Genomic DNA, 18,915 nt, shown 5'->3' with positions numbered 1-18,915 from the left:
CATGCATTAATTATGAGAACCTTTGTTAAGATTTTTTTCTTGAGTGTTTTTATTTCTCCATAGGCATGAAAAAAACAATGTGATCAAGGTTTTGTTTTTTTTTCATGGAGTTACAAAAATGTCCATGCATTTAATTTTTGAAGTAAAGAAACGTATTTAAAACCCAATATCAGAAAGTGATATGAAAACAATGAAATAAAATAAAATCTGATGCTTTCTCACATTTTAATATATTCTAATGCTAGTTATTACTCTTTTCATGGAGATACTATGCAAAAAAAAAAGAAAATATTTTTTTTTCTAACAGATAACAATTGATTTCCACTCAAATATGTTGCTGCAGATCAGGTTTATCTAGAACAGTACAGTTACAGTAACGGTCTGAATGTCAGTGTATTATTATGGGATGGTGTATAAGTGTCCACTGTGTTGGCTGATATGGAACTAAAACAACAAAACCCATGAATATACAAGAGAACAGCTGGAGAAGAACTGTCCACTGGAGTGACCACTGTGTACGAAAGGGTTAAACCAGCTTCTAGAAAGAAACTCAGCAGCACCATCGGCCTTTGAGGAGCTGGGTTGTTTTGTTCAGTTTGTCACAAAACGGCAGCGATAGTAAAAGTCCATGTGAACCCATAAAGACCCAAACACCCACTGGTGACCAAAACCATCTACTGATCTAAACTGTTTAATACCTGTTGAGCCACTAATCCTATCAATACATGTAAATAATTGGTGTAAAATGCAGTTTGTCATCTTTTCTCGACCATGGGGCAGCTGTGGCTCAGTTGGTAGAGCGGGTTGACCAATGAAGGGTCAGCGGTTTGAATCCTGGCTACGACTGTCCACATGTCGAAGTGTTCTTGGGCAAGACACTGAACCTTAAATTGCTCCCAGTAGGGTCTGCAGCAGCCGCCCACTGTGTGAATGTGTGAATGTGAGGAATTGTAAAGTGCTTCGGGCACCATGAAGGTGTAGAAAATGCGCTATTTAAGTTCAGTCCATTTACCATGACCAGTTTGGACATTCACAGGCTTCGTAGTTACCATGGAAACACTGTCATCTTCTACAACATTGATTCTTCATTCTGAGCTTTTATGAACATCTACATGATCAGTAAATTAACCCTTTCATGCATGAATTATGAGAACCTTAGTTAAGTTTTTTTTTGTTTTTTTTGTTTTTTTTTTGAGTGGGCATGAAAAAACAATCCAACTGAGTTGTGTTTTTTTCTTGGATTTACAAAAATGTCCACTCAGCTACACTATGCATTATATTTTTGAAGCAAAGAAACAAGTATTTAAAACCCAATATCAGAAAATGATATGAAAACAATGAAATAAAAACATGTTTAATGCTGCTAATCTGATATTTTCTCACATTTTAACATATTCTAACACTAGTTATTACTCACTTCATGGAGATAATATGCAAAAAATAACAATTAACAATTGATTTCCACTCAAGAACCAATCAAGAACAGCAAAGTTACGGTAATGGTATGAACTGCAGTTTATGAGATGGTGCATGAGTGTCCACTGTGTTGGCTGATATGGAACTGAAACAATAAAACCCATGAAAATACAAGAGAACAGCTGTAGAATAACTGTCCACTGTAGTGACCACTATGCATGAAAGGGTTAAATATAGAAAAATACATGATTTACACTGAAAAAACACAAAATAAGCAGGATAATATTACAATCAATGGAAATAAATCACTTAAAATAGATTAAATATAGAGAAAAAAATTCATTTGGGAACTGACACAAAAGTAGCACTGGGTCTTGATGGGTTAAAAGTTAATACAATCAAGTTAAAAGACCTAAACAGCCACCAGCGACCAAAAGCATCTACTGATCCAAAAATCTTTAATAACTTTTGAGCCGCTAATCCTGTCAATACATTTAAATAATCCAGATAAATGCAGTTTCTCAGCTTTTCTTTCTGCAACATCAGGTATGACCCATTTGGAAATTCAGAGGCTCTGTAGTTACCGTGGAAACACCGTCATCTTCTACAACATTGATTCACCAGTAAAACCATGGAGTTGGATCAATGACAGTGGATGCAGATGCTTCTTACATTCAGATGATGATACAGTTTGCTGAACATTCTCTGTTTTGATATCATAAACTATTATGAACATCTACATGATTAGTAAATTAAATAGAGGAAAATACCTGATTTCACTGAAAAATGCAGAATGCAGATAATAGTATTGTAATAAAAGGTGATAAATCATTTAAGGAAGGTTGGAAGTCACCACAAACTTAAAAAACTGGGTTTAGTGTGAAGTCTAAACAGGTTTAAATGGGATGTTAGTTACTTTTGGTGCAAAATGACTTAATGACGTTAAAAAATGAATCCATGTTGGTACAAACTGGGGTCATGGTCAATTCATTTTTATTTACAAAGCACAAAATTATACATGTTTCTCAAGGCCTTTACAAGTTGGTACAATCTGTTCAATATCATATATCCTTAGTACTTCAGTGTAGTCCATCATACCTCTCCAGGCCGGACTGATAGACAGTCAATCAATCACCAAGTGTCCTAAAGTGTCATGAGATCACTTTTGCTATGATATGACACTATATAAATAAAATCTGATTGATCGATTGATTGAATCAATTAACAACAATATAACCAATATCATAAATACATTTAAAAAAAATAAGAAAATGCTCAGTTCATAAAAAGAGTTTTTTAAAAAAAGTAAAAAACTAAAGATAAACTACCTTTTCGTCCTTGGGTTTAGCAGAGACGACAGAAGGTAATGAATGTTTGGATCTGTTAGTTGGAAGTCTGAGCAGTGAAGGTGAAGAGGTTTATAGTAGAAAATATCATAGACCTGGAATTGGAAACCAGGTGGAATCATGTCTTTTGCTGCCTTCACGTGCAGTAGGAATTATGATAAATACTAGTTCTATTAGACTCGTATCGTATTTTCCACTGGAGAACTGAAAAAAAAAATGTTGATACACAAGCTGCCAAGATGAAAATAACCTTTGACCTTTTCAACATGTTGGAAAGCAACAAGGGATACATTGTGAATGATAAACACTGCTTTTATTTAACGCTATGCTGCTGTTAGCTGATGATTTTTACACATTTATAGCACACACACACAATTTGCATAAAACAATAAACAAGTGGTCCCAGGCACAACAAACCCCGCCCCTTGTGCGTATTATAGCTTATTTTGGCATGGATCCAGCTGATGTCATCATGTCTAAGCGTGCTGATGTCAGCATATCAGTTGCCTCTATATATGTGCCAAGTTTGAAGGAAATTAAAACAAAATTGATGTTTTTAAAGACTTCTGAAATTTCACCCATTATAAGTAAATAGGGAAAAAAAAAGATAAAAAAACATTCATAAAAAATATGAACTTTGACCTACTTTTCCCAAAATGTAACCACATCCATTCTGGGTCACTGGCAATCTATAAACCCAAATTTGGTATGAATTCAACCAATGGTTTTGCTGCTAAAGTGTTAACAAACAAACAAACAAAGAAACTGAACCAAAAACAATACCCCTTGCCTCCCCTTTTGGGGGGCAGGGTAAAAATGCTGTACAGATGAATTAACACGTCCAAAACTGTTTTACCCAAGTAGCAGGTCAACATAAACTGTGTATCAGCCATTTTTCAACAAAAGCACTTGAACACAACACAGCTGCTATTTCGAATTCCCAAGTGGAAAGGGTCATCTTCCTGATAGTACGTGAAGGCAGCATTAGTTCTGGTGTAGAATGGAGCTGGTCAGAGTGTGTCGGTGTTGAACACAGATCTGATGAGTCATTCCAGTGTCAGTAACATCAGCGTCTGTCTGACCCGGTCCTTCAGTCCTGTTCCTGTGCTGCGTTTGTCTGCAGGAGCCCCAGTAAGCGAGGCCCCCCCACCTACACAGAGCACATCTCCAAGCGTTTGGCCTCGGGCCCCGGCAGCCACGACGGTCTGCATCGAGAGCCCAGCACCCCCCACCGCTACAGGGAGGGACGCACCGAGTTCAGACGGGACAAGTCCCCGGCCCGGCCCCTGGACCGGGAGAAGTCCCCGGGCCGGGTCCTGGACAGCCGCAGGGAGAGGTCCCCCGGGAGGTTTGGGGACAGCACCCGGCTCCACGCTGGGTCTGTTCGGACACAACTGGCCCCTGTTAACAAGGTAGGACAACAAGGGGACAGTGAATGAATGAATGAATGAATGAATGAATGAAAGACTGAATGAATGAAATCTTTATTTCGAGCATGTAGACAGTGAAATCAAAACAAAAATCAACCAACAAAATATAAGTACTGGTACATAAATGATTGATAAGTAAACAAACAACAAAATAAATAAATAATAGTAATAGTAAATAAATAATAATAATAATAATAATAATAATAATAATAATAATGAAAAAATACAACAAATGAAATGAAATTATACATGCTCGAAAAAGAGTAGGAAGAAGTAAAAACTGATGTACTCCTACCCCCAATTTCTATTCCTTATGATCATTATATAGCAATTATTATTTTGTATGAATATTAATATAATACTACTACTACTACTCATAATAATAACAGTAATAATAACAACAACAACAACCACAATAATAATAATAATAATAATAATAATAATAATAATAATAATAATAATAATAATAATAATAATAATAATAATAATAATAATAATAATAGTAGTATAACAATATCCCACATTCTTTTTCTTATATACACTAATATGATAATACCCATTTACAACTTTTCCTACCAGATATTAAAAACTAAAAAGAACAAAAACAGAACAAACAAAAACACATATACATATATAATATAAATACATATAATATTCCATATTGTCCTATATAGTAATAATATATTCATATATCCCTATTTAAACTAGATATTATCAGCACATATGTGGCAAAGCCCCTCTATGAAAAACAACCAGATCCTACTCTCCAGATTTTACTTAAGTTTTCCCAACATTGTTTTTTTTTTAATCCATCACTATGATTTTAAATGTTCTACCTTTAAATTTGTAAAGTATTTTTGTGCTCTGACTATAGATAATAATTTTCTACCACAACTATCCATCTACCTTCTTCACATCTCACCTTGGAAGAAAAATCTCACATTAAACTTAAAAAGGAAATATTGATGTTTATAAACTATATGGACAAAAATATTGGGACACATCATGGCTACAGCTGTAACATGTCCTGTTCATGATGATTTGAGATATAAACATCAATACTAATAATCAGTATGATATTTATCACAATATAAAACGACTGTGACATTTTTTTAATCATTGTTTTGTATCCCAGACCCCTGTTAGAAAAGAAACACCTGAATTCAACGTGTCCTTATACTTTTGTCCATATGATGCAGGGACGTCAAACTCATTTTAGTTCAGGGGCCACATTCAGCCTAATATGATCTAAAGTGGGCCGGACCAGCAAAATAATGTAAATACTAGGTTAAGAACTTATAAATAATGTCAACACCAAAGTTTTCTCTATGTTTCTGAGTGAAAAAAGTCAAATTCCGTAATGAAAATGTTAACATCTATGAACTGTACTTGAACATAACATGAACAAATATGAACAACCTGAAAATTCTGAAGAAAAATAAGTGCAATTTTAATATTATTACACCTTAGTTTATCATTTATACATGTACATCACAACTTACAGATCACAGTGGATCTACAAATACACAAAATATTTAGTAACAGTCAGAATAATGGTACAATTCTACATATGTCTCTAAAGAAATTTCATATTGTTCATATTTGTTCAGGTTATTCACATTTTTTGTAAAAGGATAGTCTGTAAATATAAACACTTTTGTGTAATTTTCCTTTTTTTACACTAAAAAAACAGACAAAAATGTGCATTTTTCCTTATTACCTCCGCCAGGGAGGTTATGTTTTTGCCAGGGTTTGTCTGTTTGTCTGTCCGTTAGTGTGCAACATAACTCAAAAAGTTATGGACAGATTTTGATGAAATTTTCAGGGTTTGTTGGAAATGGGATAAGGAAGAAATGATTAAATTTTGGTGGTGATCGGGGGTGGGGGGGCCCACGGGGGGGGGCCACTGATCAGCCTTGGCGGAGGTCTGCGCTCTCCGAGTGCTTCTAGTTTATATTTTGTTATGATTGTATTTTACTGGTCTGACCCACTTCAGATTGAATTGACCTAAAAGGATTTTCACATCCTTGATTGTTAATATCTTCATTAAAATTTTTGCATTTCACAGATTCATCCCAGGGGCCAGACTGGACCCGGTTTTGGCCCCCGGGCTGCATGTTTGACACCTGTGATATAATGTATGACTTAGGCAATTATACTATGAGGCTAACGCTATGCCACTTACGTCCTGTGGGTCACTCTTTGCCCCTGTCCTTGTCTCGCAGGTGTGGGATCAGTCGTCGGTGTGAGTCCGGTCCTGCTCGGCTCCTGACTGGAGCCTGAAGACAAACCACAGGAAACCTTTGATCCACTGAGTGCAAGCACACACTGACACACTCTCAGACCCACTCACGGTACACTCTGACTGTCACCCCATTGCCTGTACATAGTGCAGCCTCTGCTCCTCATTCCACCCTTAAACCTGCACAGGGAGACGTCTCCTGCGACAATCCTCTCTTTTCCAATACGTGCTTTGTGGGCAGCGACCCCACGGTAGATCTGGTGGCAGGGAACCTACGGTGATCTACGGATCCAGAGAATCTTTATAATATATAATCAAAGTTGTACATATCGCTGTCTGAGTTTTTATAGACAAAGGGATATAAGTCGGCTGGAGAAGCCATGTCTATTTTTTTTAAAAATGAGTTTCTAAAGATGTTGCAGGGAGATTAATGATGTCGTTGGTGAAGAAATCCAATATCAACATTTCATTAGAATCTGAAATATCACTAGATGAGGGTTTTATTCTCTGCTCAGAGAATCAAACACGTGTTTAATTACTCACATTGATCACGATGATGAGAAAGGAGGCAACACTTTGCACATGAGATTGGATTTGAACAGGAGTTAAAATCTCGTTCTTGTTACATGACCAGTCTTCTTTCTTTGGATCAAATGTATGGTCCTCTTCTAAATAGCCTTTAATATATAATTGCATATGATTGCTTTATTGACACTTGTCGTCTGGCCATACTTTGTTAAACTTAAAAACTTAAAGCAATGTTTTGCTCCAAGTGTTCCTTGTGTTGTTTTAGCAAACCTAAGATAAAGAACCACGCAGCTCCGCCTGTGGTGACGGACATCGTGCGGTCGGGCTGCAGCCGCGGCCTCAGCTTGCTCTTAGTCTGCTGCTGCTGATTATGGTCCAGGTGTCCTGTTTCTGTGCAGTGATATGAAGTCTAGTTATCGTCAGGGGTCGTCACTTTCTAGTATTGTTTCTTTAGAGCTGCTAAGACCACCTCCATTCATCACATCAGTGAGCATGACTAACTTAGAGCAGCACTCGTCGCTTTTCGATCTTGATTCTTTCTCTTGGTTGTAATTTTTCTGTCATGTATTCACTTGAATTTGCATTCAGTAGGTAGACATTGATGTTAGACAGTAACTTAAGATTTTCTTGATTTTTAGAGATGTATATCAGTACATGCATTAAACATGATTAAAGCCATGGGGCTGTTTTCTCTTTTTTGTGTCTTCAACTGCAGATCCTTCACTTATTGAACTCATCCTAGTTCAATATTGAACTGAAACAACATTTACACCTCTAATAATAACAGAAAACATTTACACTGTTATATCAGCAAAGCATCTGCATAGAACCAGTCATTTTCTTTTTAACCCTTTAATCCACAAGCTCTGCACACCCTCTGTATATCACAGACCAAAAATGATCTGTCTTCATTCCCTTTTATTTGACACATGGATGAAAGTTTCTTTGCTTTATCTTTGAAATTTATATATTTTATCACCTAATATTCCAGGTGCACATAGGAACCATTATCTCAGTATTCTTTCTTACTTTATCAATAAACAGGTTTTGTATTAATACACCATATATATACATATTAACCCATGTATGTGACGAATCTAAAAAATAAGGCTAATGACGTTCATTTCGTATTCTGTTAATGTAATTCTATTTTTCTTTTGTTCAACACAAGCAGATAACATCTAAAAACTATACCTTGTCTGAACAAAAGAAAAAGAAAAATATAATTGAATCTAAAAATAAAAATGTACAATAATAATGGGTAAAAATTAATCATTTTTAACCCAGGTCAACATTTCTTGTATTTTCATTTTCTAAATTCAAGAACAGTTATCATATTCTGACCCTAAAGAAAAGTTTAAAACCACAAATAATCCTTTTTTCTTCATTTTCTTATATTGAATATGAATCATCCATCATATCACATTGCACTAATTTTAGTTATGATAAAACTGTGAAAACTAAAATCAAAATAAGCCCTAAATCTCATGTCTTTTACCCCATTTTCTACAATATTTTTATCCTATTGCATCTTTTACCAATTATTTAACCCCAAACATGAACGTGTGGTTTCTTAATCTTTCACTCTGGACAAAAAATCAGCTGTTAATTAACAGGTGTCAAACATGCGGCCCAGGGGCCAAATCTGGCCCGCCAAAGGTTCCATTCTGGCCCGCAGGATGTAAGTGCAAAAATGAACCTGAACAGTCCAGGTTGTCCAAATCATTTTGGTTCAGGTTCCACATACAGACCAATTGGATCTACAGTAAAAATAACAACACAATAACCCATAGTTAATGACAGCTACAAATTTTCTTTGTGAAAAATTATGTGGAAAAAATATAAGTAAAAAAAATAAAATTACACTGAAAATATTTACATTGACAAAACTATTCTTTCACAATAAAATGTAAATTAATACATAAATAAAAACAGATGAACAACCCGAAATGTGCAATTTGAACAATATTCGGCCTGTTACTAAATGTTTTGTGCATTTATGGATCCACTGTGATCTGCAGTTGTGTTAATAATAAGAGAGGGAATACTGTAGAAATTGTTCAAATTTTAGTTCCAAACCCCAAAATTGTAACAATATTCTGCCTGTTACCAAATGTTTATGTTACATTGTGTGTAATGTACATGTATAAATAATAAGTTGAGATATCTGTGCGGACGGCTCCCTGAGACAACGCCTCCTCTTTTACTTTTACTTTTACTTTTATATTTTTGTTCTGGTCTACCCGTGCTCAGCCAGTCTTCTTAAGTATGTGTGAGCTTGTGGGTTTGCATATATATGTGTGTGTGTGTGTGTGTGTGTGTGCGGGTGAGTGGGTGGGTGTGGGTGGGGGGCGGTACTGATTTTTAAACTGATATGTAAAGCACTTTGTGCTACAGTTTTTAATGTATGAAAAGTGCTATATAAATAAAGATTATTATTATATTATTATTATTATTATATAATATTGTTCAAATTGCACTAATTTTTCAAATGAAATTTCTGTTTTTTCAGGTTATTCATATCTTTTTTGCAAAATGTAAATATTTTCATAATGCAATTGGGTTTTTTTTGTATTAAAACAAAAAGGAAAAACTTGGAGTTGTCATTATATATAGGTTATTATGTCATTATTTTACTGGCTTGAGATCAAATTGGGCTAAATATGGCCCCTGAACTAAAATGAGTTTGACACCCCTGTGTTAAACTCTAATAATTTGAATTTTTTTTGTGATAACTACAGATTCTAATACAAACAAGTACAACTACCTCAGACTGGTACTTGAATATAGGAGTTTACAAAAAAAAAAAAAAAAAAACAAAGACAGTAGGTTCATCTAGTTTATTTTTCCTTTAATTCTACAACAATGTAATGCTCTTAAAAGTAAATCCAACAAAACAAAATATTCAGACTGAACAAGGAGCACTTGTTGTTACAGGAAATTGCTATGTACAGCTACACACTCCTCTGACAGACATGAGAAGGTTGAAAGTGCTTATCAAACAGAAGGGAAGAGGAGGGAAATCAAAACAAAAGCACGAGTGATCCCTTTGTGAGAGACCCGTAATAAAACTGCTTGGCACCAGTCTCCGCCAAAAGAGACGCACACAAACACACACACACACACACACACACCAGTCACACGATGCTCAGTGCATTCACATGTACACACTCGTCATGTCAAGTGATTACTGGGCCGCTGCAGTGACGCCTCCAACAGGAAAACACAACAAATGCAGACAAAAAGAAGGAAGGGGAGCGGGGAAGGGGGTGGGGTGGGGTAAAAGCACAGCGAGGGATCGTCCCCGGCAACATGTGTGTGAACCGTTGCCACCGGGTACCGCATTACCCATCATCCCTCTGTGTGTGGGATCGCTTACAATACTGAAAAGCACAGCACACGTTCAGTTTCAGCTTTATTTTGATGTACTCTGTGGCAGTGTCTACTTCATGTAATGTGCAAAAAATCTGCTCTTTTCTTTTTTTTTTTCTTTTTTGTTAGACAATTCACATTCATGGATTGTATTGTTTTGTTTGTTGAAACAGAAGAATCAGCTGATAAAGGGACGTTACGCCAACACCTTCTAACAACGCATTATGCAACAACACCTGCATTAAAACACAGCCTGAAGGCAACATGTAAAACATTTATCCACATTTTGTAGTAAATTATGACATATTGTGTGGTTATGATCAAATATAATCTGTTTTTTTTTGTTACATAATCCGGGTGAAAATGTTACACCTTGTTGAGTTGTTGCATAATGTGGAGAAAGTGTACTAATAAAGGGGAAATTACGACTTTTGTTTAACCACGTGACACAAATAAACTGCCAAATGAATGAAAATGTAAAAGCACTGCATCAAGTACCAACTCAACAAATTTTCACTTCATTTTGTAATATTTCAGATTCAATGTATAGTGAATTTCACTGCATTTTGCTATAAAACATATTTTGTGAGTGTTAAAATGCAGGAGTTTAAATTGCTTATGATACATATGTGATTAATATCCAACCAAATCCATCATCTATCGTGTGTACGTGAAGTTTTTAGCCACTAAGCCAAATTACAATCCTCAAATGTTAAATTAAGCTGGCGTTACAGTAGATGTTTTTCACTGTGAACGCATTTCCAGCTCTGATTTTTCAAATTTTTCTTACAAATTAATCAGAATTTTGGAACGTCGTATCAAAAGCTGACATCATAAAACGCGTCCCCTCTTTTATGTCAAGCAGAGTTGACTATTTCGATGGTTTTAGGCACGAAAATACAGTGAAAAAGTCTGCTGCTAAAAGATTAACGTTCAATATGTGATGATTATTAATGAGTAAACGCAGGGGAATGTATCTGAACTGTGTACAAAAAATGCAGGTTTTGTTACATAAAGAAGTGAAAATGTGTGATGTTTTGTTGAGTTGTTACGTGATTCTTTGTAAATGACGTACAACGTGTTACGATGACTGACTAGAATTTGACCATCACCGTAATGAGCTGAATCGATTCCAGTTGTGATTGAAAACTCTAATGCACTAAGTACCAAAGCTGAGGAATTCAGAGTTGAGTTGGTGTTTGGGACAAGTCGATGCATCAGGTTTTTTTTTTGTTTTGTTTTTTTGCCGTGGTTCCGTGCGTTTGTGTGTCCAGTAAATATTAAATTTGGAGCTACATTGTCTCTGCCACACTGAGGGAACTGTGAGCTGTGTCCAAAACAAACACTTCACTGCAAAAATTTAAATCTTACCAAGTGTATTTTTCTCATTTCTAGTCAAAATATCTCATCACACTTAAAATAAGACATAATCACCTAAAGAGTAACTTTTCAGTGAGATACAAGAACTTATTTTTAGACAATAGATCTTGAAAATCTTATTTAAAGAAATCTTAAGATAATTTTCACTTGTTCCATGGCAGATTTTTTTGCTTGAATTAAGCAAAAAAAAAAAATAATAATAATAATCTTGAATTAAGAATTAAGCAAAAAAAAATCTGCCAATGGAACAAGTGAAAATTTTCTTGGTGAGATTTCTTGAAAATCTTATTTCAAGAAATCTTACTAAGATAATTTTCACTTGTTCCATTGGCAGATTTTTTTTTGTTTGAATCAAGCAAAAACAAAAAAAACAAAAAAACAAAAAAAATCTTGAATTAAGAATTAAGCAAAAAAAAAAAAAAAAAAAATCTTGAATTAAGAACTAAGCAAACAAAATCTGCCAATGGAACAAGTGAAAATTATCTTGGTAAGATTTCTTGAAATAAGATTTTCAAGATCTATTGTCTAAAAATAGGTTCTTATATCTCACTGAAAAGTTACTCTTTAGGTGATTATGTCTTATTTTAAGAGTGATGAGATATTTTGACTAGAAATGAGGAAAAAAAACACTTTGTAAGATTTAGATTTTTGTAGTGTTGAAGCCTGACTTTGTTCAAACCACCTGAAAACAGTGGATTCACTGCACGTCAAACCATCAGACTTTCCTGGTTTTGTTTTGTGCCGGTAAAAAACACACGAGCAGAAATACAGCTCCAGTTTGATTCGATAATATCACACATTTCTATTTCTGCATTTGCTCTGATAGTCAAAACGTCGTGCAGTTCCACATCTACTGCTAAAACGGTGCGCTGACATGACGAAAAGTAAAATGGTGACGCTTTATTTGGCATTGCGGGAATATTTGTCACTTTTCAGCAGCTCATTAATTGAAATCCACTGCCTTTTATTCCGCCTTCTCGTGCATGGATTATGAGAAAAAAAATGCTGGAAAAATTGTGCTGAAATGTTACAAACGCCCTCTTCATCCAGACAAAGCGTTGCCGTAAAAATGATTGGCAGTGTCACCAGGGAGGTCATCATGAACAAATCATGTGCTGTACCTTTAAACTCCAGCTGATGAACAGAAAAACAAACTGTTAAAAACCAAGGCCATTCTTTGTGAAGGGAATCTAAAAAAGCAACTCTAAGCTCAGTGTGTGTGTGTGTGTGTGTGTGTGTGTGTGAGAGTGTGTGTGTGTGTACAAAGCAGAGGTAGTGTTTGTGGATGGGCTTGAATGGAGTTTATGTTTATGTGTGTGGATGAGCGAGTAGGGAGGGGGTTTTTTAGTTTTGTTTTTGGAGGGGGGGTGGGGGAGGTCTTTCGCTGCTTGTTTTGGACCACTGTTCTATCAGTGCATAGGCGTCTCATCGGCACTCGTTTTTTCATTCGGACAAACAGTCGTCATGTGATGGGGTCGAACCTTCTGCTCACGAGTGGATCGGAAAATAAACACTTAATATTAAAGGTACAAAGTAGATAAAGTGTCTCATTCTGTGTCTTCTACAACTCTGTTTTCTCTCTCACAGTGAAAGTTAACTTTTGGTTGTAATTAAATGTAACTCCGGTTAGAATAGAGGAAACGTTCAGATTTAATTTAGAGTTATTTGGACATTTATAGTTAAGGCTACATAATATATCTGTTAACTCAAATACACAGAACCATTTATGTGGCGACTTCCAAATTAATAAATTTTTTTAACCTTTCCCAGTTGTAGTGATATCATTCTCTGCATTTTGGATTTTCAGTAAAAATCTGTTTTTTTTCCTACATTTGATTCACTGAACATACAGGCATTCATAAAAGCTCATAGGGTTATTGCATCAAAACAGAGAAAACTGACTTTCTCAGCAAAATATATCATTAAATTAATGCAAAAAAACATGTTCACTATGGAGCCTCTGAACGTCCAAATAATACACATCTAAAATAACTGACAACTGAGAAACTGAATTATTTCCATTTCCATTGATAGGATTAGTGGTTCAGATGGTATTTGACATTTTAGATCAGTAGATGCTTTTGGTTGCTGACAGTTGTTTAGGTTTTTGAGGGTTAAACAACGACAATGCAATGCGTGCAACGACATTAAGTCACACTGCAGGAATTTTTTTTTTTTTTTTGTTTTACAAAAGAAAAACTAATTTCCTCTGTTAAATCTACAATAGAAGATGGGGGTTTGTCATTAGTGACAAGCAGCAACAAGAAAAGAAAATTGGTTATGTAGGATTATATTTCAGTTATGTTTCACTTCTTATGCAGAGGTAAATCCCCTCAATCATTCTAAATGTTTATTTCTTTCCAAATGGTTATTAAAGACCCCCCTAATTTTTGTTTTTTAATTAAATAAACAAACAAACACAAATGCACTGTTTTTCAGTTTTCTGCACTTCCATGTAGTTTTGTGTTACATTAGACCATATTTATGAGTTAAGCAGAATAGTTAAATCCCCTTTACATATGTATTTATACCATTTTGTATTTTTTATTTTCTTCCTTTTGTAACATATTTCAATCACTGTCCTCATCTTCATTTTCTCCCAAACCACTTACTAACATTTAGAATCCTCTGTTGTACTGAGTCCTGTATAGACATTTTATACTATTATATTCTTCTTCCACCACAGTGACCAAAGCATATTAACATCGTGATTCCTAACATTCAATCAATAAGCAATAATTCGTAGGTATTTCTGGGAAAACGGTGAGTAGTTGCAGAAAACGACTGCAGAATAAGACATTTCCAAGTGCGTTCAAAGAGCCAAAATGCTACCAATAAGCCCCTCGTTAAAGGTGAATGTGTACCTTAATATAAAGTGTTACTGAAATGCATCAGATCCACAAACGTGACACAGTTTTCCCACGGGTCAGAACCACACCTCGTGGTTCTGCAGATTCCTCGTCTCAGAAACACTGATTATCCTGTGGCAATTGAATTGTCTGGATTTTAAACAGCAATTCAACAACAAAACCTTAATAATAATAAATAAAATCAAAGTCATGATCGCATTTCAAAGGGAAAAAACCACTGCAGCATCAAAACAGGACACCCTGCTTCTCTAGTTAAAAAAAAACACACCTGTATATTCAACAGGTTGCAAAATATAGGTATTTTCTGCAATTAACGACATCAGAAAACAAGAGAAATTAACAAAAAAAAAAAAAAAAACTTTTTGGTGACTAATTTAGTGAGCCACTATTCAAGGATTCTATACATTTTTCTTAAATGCTATATAGGTATCTGAATATATTATTTTATTCATTTATTTTACAAAAATTGTGTGTGTGTTAGCGTGTGTGCAAGGAGGTCATAGAATGGGTTTTAGGCAGAGTGGGTGTCTCAGTGTACGTGAAGCTTCTCTGACAGGTTTCAGGTGGAGTTACAGACTTTTACAAAAATGCCAAGAGCCCTTTCTGCTGCCGCTGCTCTCCTCTGCTTTCAGCCAATCAGGGCGGAGATAGCAAAGTGAAGCCCCGGCTCAAAATCTACCAACAGCATGCCACATTCATTCCAAACATGTAAAGACCTAAACGGCAGACTTCACTTCCGATTTCCGCCCCAGACCGGGAAGAGAGCGAGGCGTCCAGCTCCCAGTGCCTGCTGGGTAAAATCATAAAAGAGGCTGTTTGTGAGTGAAGGGCATGAAGGAGGGATTACACAGTCTGTGTCCGCCGCCTGACACAAACCGACAACGCCACAACACATCAGTTCTTCAGTGTGAAGAGGTAAAGGGTCGGGCACATAGAGCCGTCTGTCGGGATCATGTGACGACTTTGGAGAAAAAAAAAAAAAAATCAACATCTCCTGTCTACGTTCGGCTGAATCTCAACACATTAAAGGACCACTACATAAGATTTACCCATTTGAAGATCCTGAATTTACACGATTTGCAAATATATTTTCATAAATCCCATGTAATTAAGAATTTACTTCTTTACAGAGGAGACCCACCATAGACTGTATATAAAACAGACGCTGAAAATCTGGTAAAGGTGTTAATTTCTCTGGATTCAAGTCTTCTTAGAGCACAAATTCAGTCGTAAAGGTTTATGAAATAATCTTTAATAAAACAGAAAGATCAGCATTTCTGTTGTTGACATTAGGCCTTATTTGCCAATAGTTGGTGCCAGTCAATGAGGCTGACAAATAAGACCCACAACTCCCCAAAAAAAGTGAAGCCAAAACATCTCATTCGCCCCCTGGTGGCCATTATAATAAACCCGGTACTGGGGTAATCCATGACATATAATAACAAAAATAAAAACTCACTGTACACATTCAAAAATCATTTCTACAAGGTGAATTCTGACATTTTAGGCTGAGTCGTGTTCAAGTAATTTCTGGTGAATTTGTTCTTAAGGGAAAATGTACAATGCAACAATCACTAGAGTGAAATAACATGATTAAGACCTATTCAAGAAAACAATATTTTGACAACAAATTAGTTGAAAATTACTTTATTGATGGAAAAATAATCTCAAGTCTGAAATCAGAACTCAGCCTATGGAAATGTTCTGTTCAGACGACGTAAAAGGAGACAGACAGCTGTAAAGAACAGTCGCTGTTGACGCTCAGGTGTGTTTCTACTGATCAGATTCATATTTTGTCACAGAAACTCCTGTGACAACATTTTGGCTTCACTTTTCCATAACAGCAGGAAGCAGCGTCGACTTCATCTTATATACAGTCTATGACACAAACCAAACAGTGCAGAGTTTAATTTTTTTTTGTTTTTAAACGGTAAAGTGACAGTTTTTTGCACCTTTGGGGGTTTAGTCAGTTGCAGTTTGAAACCTCACCACTAGATGCCTCTAAATCCCACAAACCCAAGTCCAAACCCAGGAAATAAGCCCCACCTAATATTTCACATATATAAGCAAATTACTCAAACCAAAGAAACAAGTGCTTTGTTCTCATATATTCTATTTCTAAGCTGTGTATGAGGAAAACAGAGGACTGCCAATTAATACAAACATTAGCTTTTGCATTATTCTAAGTGAAAAACAGGATGAGTTGAGATTCAGCCCGCAGTAGTTTAAGACTCAGTTCACCCAAATCACTAAGTTTCAGATTGAGATAACAATAACGATAAGGTCAGGTCAGATGAAATCAACCCATATGGAATAATAAAACATTTAAACAAATATTATGAATTGCACATGAGAAATTGTGTTTTTATAATTTGGGTGAACTGATCCTTCAAGTTTTTTGTCCAACAACATCAGTACTCTTTCGCTTCAGTCTCATTTTCGTTGGTTCAGAGAAGTACAATAAGAAGTGCTGATGAGTGGGGAAATGTCGTCGTGGACCAAAAAAAAAAAAAGCCCTGGTGGAGACTTCAGCAGCACAGTGAGACGACCGACTTCCGCCCGCCGGCTCGAAGACACTGCCCATCCTCACTCCAACCTCCAACGGACTCGGAGCGCAGTCCCGTTACGGCCACAACCCCCGTGTGGCGACGTGTGGTTTCCCATCGCGCACACACACTCTCACACACCACCCGCTCCTGTGCACACCCACTGTCCAGAGCGCTCGGCATCTCGCCAACGCGTCATTCAGCTCCTCGGGCTCATATATACACATTATCAAACGCTCGTCTGCAGCACACGCAAAGTTCATGGACATTCCGTGGGGCTCCTGTGCTCTTCTTCAGCAGCGGACCGTCCTTCTCGTCCTCAGAGCCTCAGTTGGAGCTGGCCGCGATGGGTTTCTCCAGGTCCAGGGGGGGCGAGCTGAGCTGGAGGAGGCTGTAGCAGTTCTTACAGACGCGGCTCGGCTCGAACAGCTGCTGGCTTGGCACGGGGATCTTCTGGTCGCAACAGCTGGAGCAGAAGACGTTACCGCAGTTCCTGCAGGAAGACACAGACCTGTTGACTGTGTAGCCTCAGACTGAGCCCTTTAACGCCTGCTGCTGCCACGGTCATGAGATCAAGAGGATCCAAACATCTGGACCACCAGGGAAAGTCAAGGTACACTATATGGACAAAAGTATTGGGACACGTTGAATTCGGGTGTTTCTTTTCTAACAGGGGTCTGGGATACAAAACAATAATGACAAATGACATAATATAGTTTTATACTGGGAAAAATATCATTGCATTGGTTAGTTTGGTTTAAATTGTTATCTTTGCTTTCAAAATGTGTCAGAAATGGTTTTTACTTAATTTCTCTCAACATGGATTTTGTTTTTTTTTTTCCAAATTAACAACATATAAACATCAGCAACAATATTGATGTTTATAAACTATATGGATAAAAATATTGGGACACATCATGTCTAAAGCTGTAAGATGTCCTGTTCATGCTGATTTGAGATATAAACATCAATAATTCCTTAAAGTTTAAAGGGAGATTTTTCTTCCTAAGTGAGATGTGAAGAAAGTAAATGGTTCGTTGTGGTAGGAAACATTATCTACAGTCGGAGCAAGAAAAATATTTTACAAATTTAGGAGGTAAAATATTTAAAATCATAGACATGAATTAAAGAAATAAAGAAAAATCCATGTTGTAGCCATATGCGTCCCAGTATTTATGTCCATACAGTTTATATTCATCAATATTGTTGTTGAGGCTTATATGATGTTGATTGAAAAACAAACAAAAAACCAAGATCAATGGTGAGAAAAATTAAGTAAAAAACATCTCTGAAGTGTTTTGGAAGCAAAGATAACAATTTAAATCAAACTAACCTATGAAATGACATTTATTCCAATACAAAACTATTATGACATTTGTCATTATCGTTTTGGATGCCAGACCCCTGTTAGAAATTGATTACTGTAATGTAATGTACACTGAGATAACTGTATGGGACAAAATATTTCAGTGCTTTGTTATTATCTAAATCTATATAATGTATGCATTGTCTTTTTGATCATAAAGACAAGTTTAAAACTACAAATAACCATCTGGTTTCTTTTTCTTTTAAAACTTGAGAAATAATGACTTTAAATAAATCCTGATCAAATTTGTGCTCATATCAGCTGTAAGATGGATCATATCAGCTGGAACACATTCCTACACCACTTCTGTGTTAGTTACATTTGTTCTGGTTTAATTTTGTTGTCCATGTTAACAATAAAGGAACCACATTATGAGGCTTCCTTGGATGTGGAGTCATTGAGGATTTAAGTGGTTTGCA

General features: G+C 36.1%; 2 protein-coding genes across 12 annotated transcripts in view; one reads left to right on the top strand and one right to left on the bottom strand.

Moving 5' to 3' along the window:
• citb (citron rho-interacting serine/threonine kinase b) overlaps window positions 1-7,640 on the top strand; it is a 105,844-nt gene extending 98,204 nt beyond the window's left edge. For all 10 annotated transcript variants that reach the window (XM_030144412.1, XM_030144415.1, XM_030144418.1 and 7 more), the window contains 2 exons: window positions 3,886-4,174; window positions 6,418-7,640. In XM_030144412.1, coding sequence (XP_030000272.1) covers window positions 3,886-4,174; window positions 6,418-6,441 — 313 coding nt within the window. In that variant the 3' untranslated portion in view covers window positions 6,442-7,640. The remainder of the gene's footprint in view (window positions 1-3,885; window positions 4,175-6,417) is intronic.
• Window positions 7,641-12,676: 5,036 nt separating this feature from the next.
• Window positions 12,677-18,915, bottom strand: part of mtmr3 (myotubularin related protein 3) — a 35,424-nt gene continuing 29,185 nt past the window's right edge. The window contains exon 20 of one of the 2 annotated variants that reach the window (XM_030144420.1): window positions 12,677-17,623. In XM_030144420.1, coding sequence (XP_030000280.1) covers window positions 17,458-17,623 — 166 coding nt within the window. In that variant the 3' untranslated portion in view covers window positions 12,677-17,457. The remainder of the gene's footprint in view (window positions 17,624-18,915) is intronic. The other variant, XM_030144419.1, reaches the window with a different exon arrangement.

This window comes from Sphaeramia orbicularis, chromosome 9 (assembly GCF_902148855.1).
Source record: "Sphaeramia orbicularis chromosome 9, fSphaOr1.1, whole genome shotgun sequence".
NCBI lineage: Eukaryota > Metazoa > Chordata > Actinopteri > Kurtiformes > Apogonidae > Sphaeramia > Sphaeramia orbicularis.
Note: the sequence above shows the minus strand (reverse complement) of the source record. Positions and strands in the feature narration are given on the sequence as shown.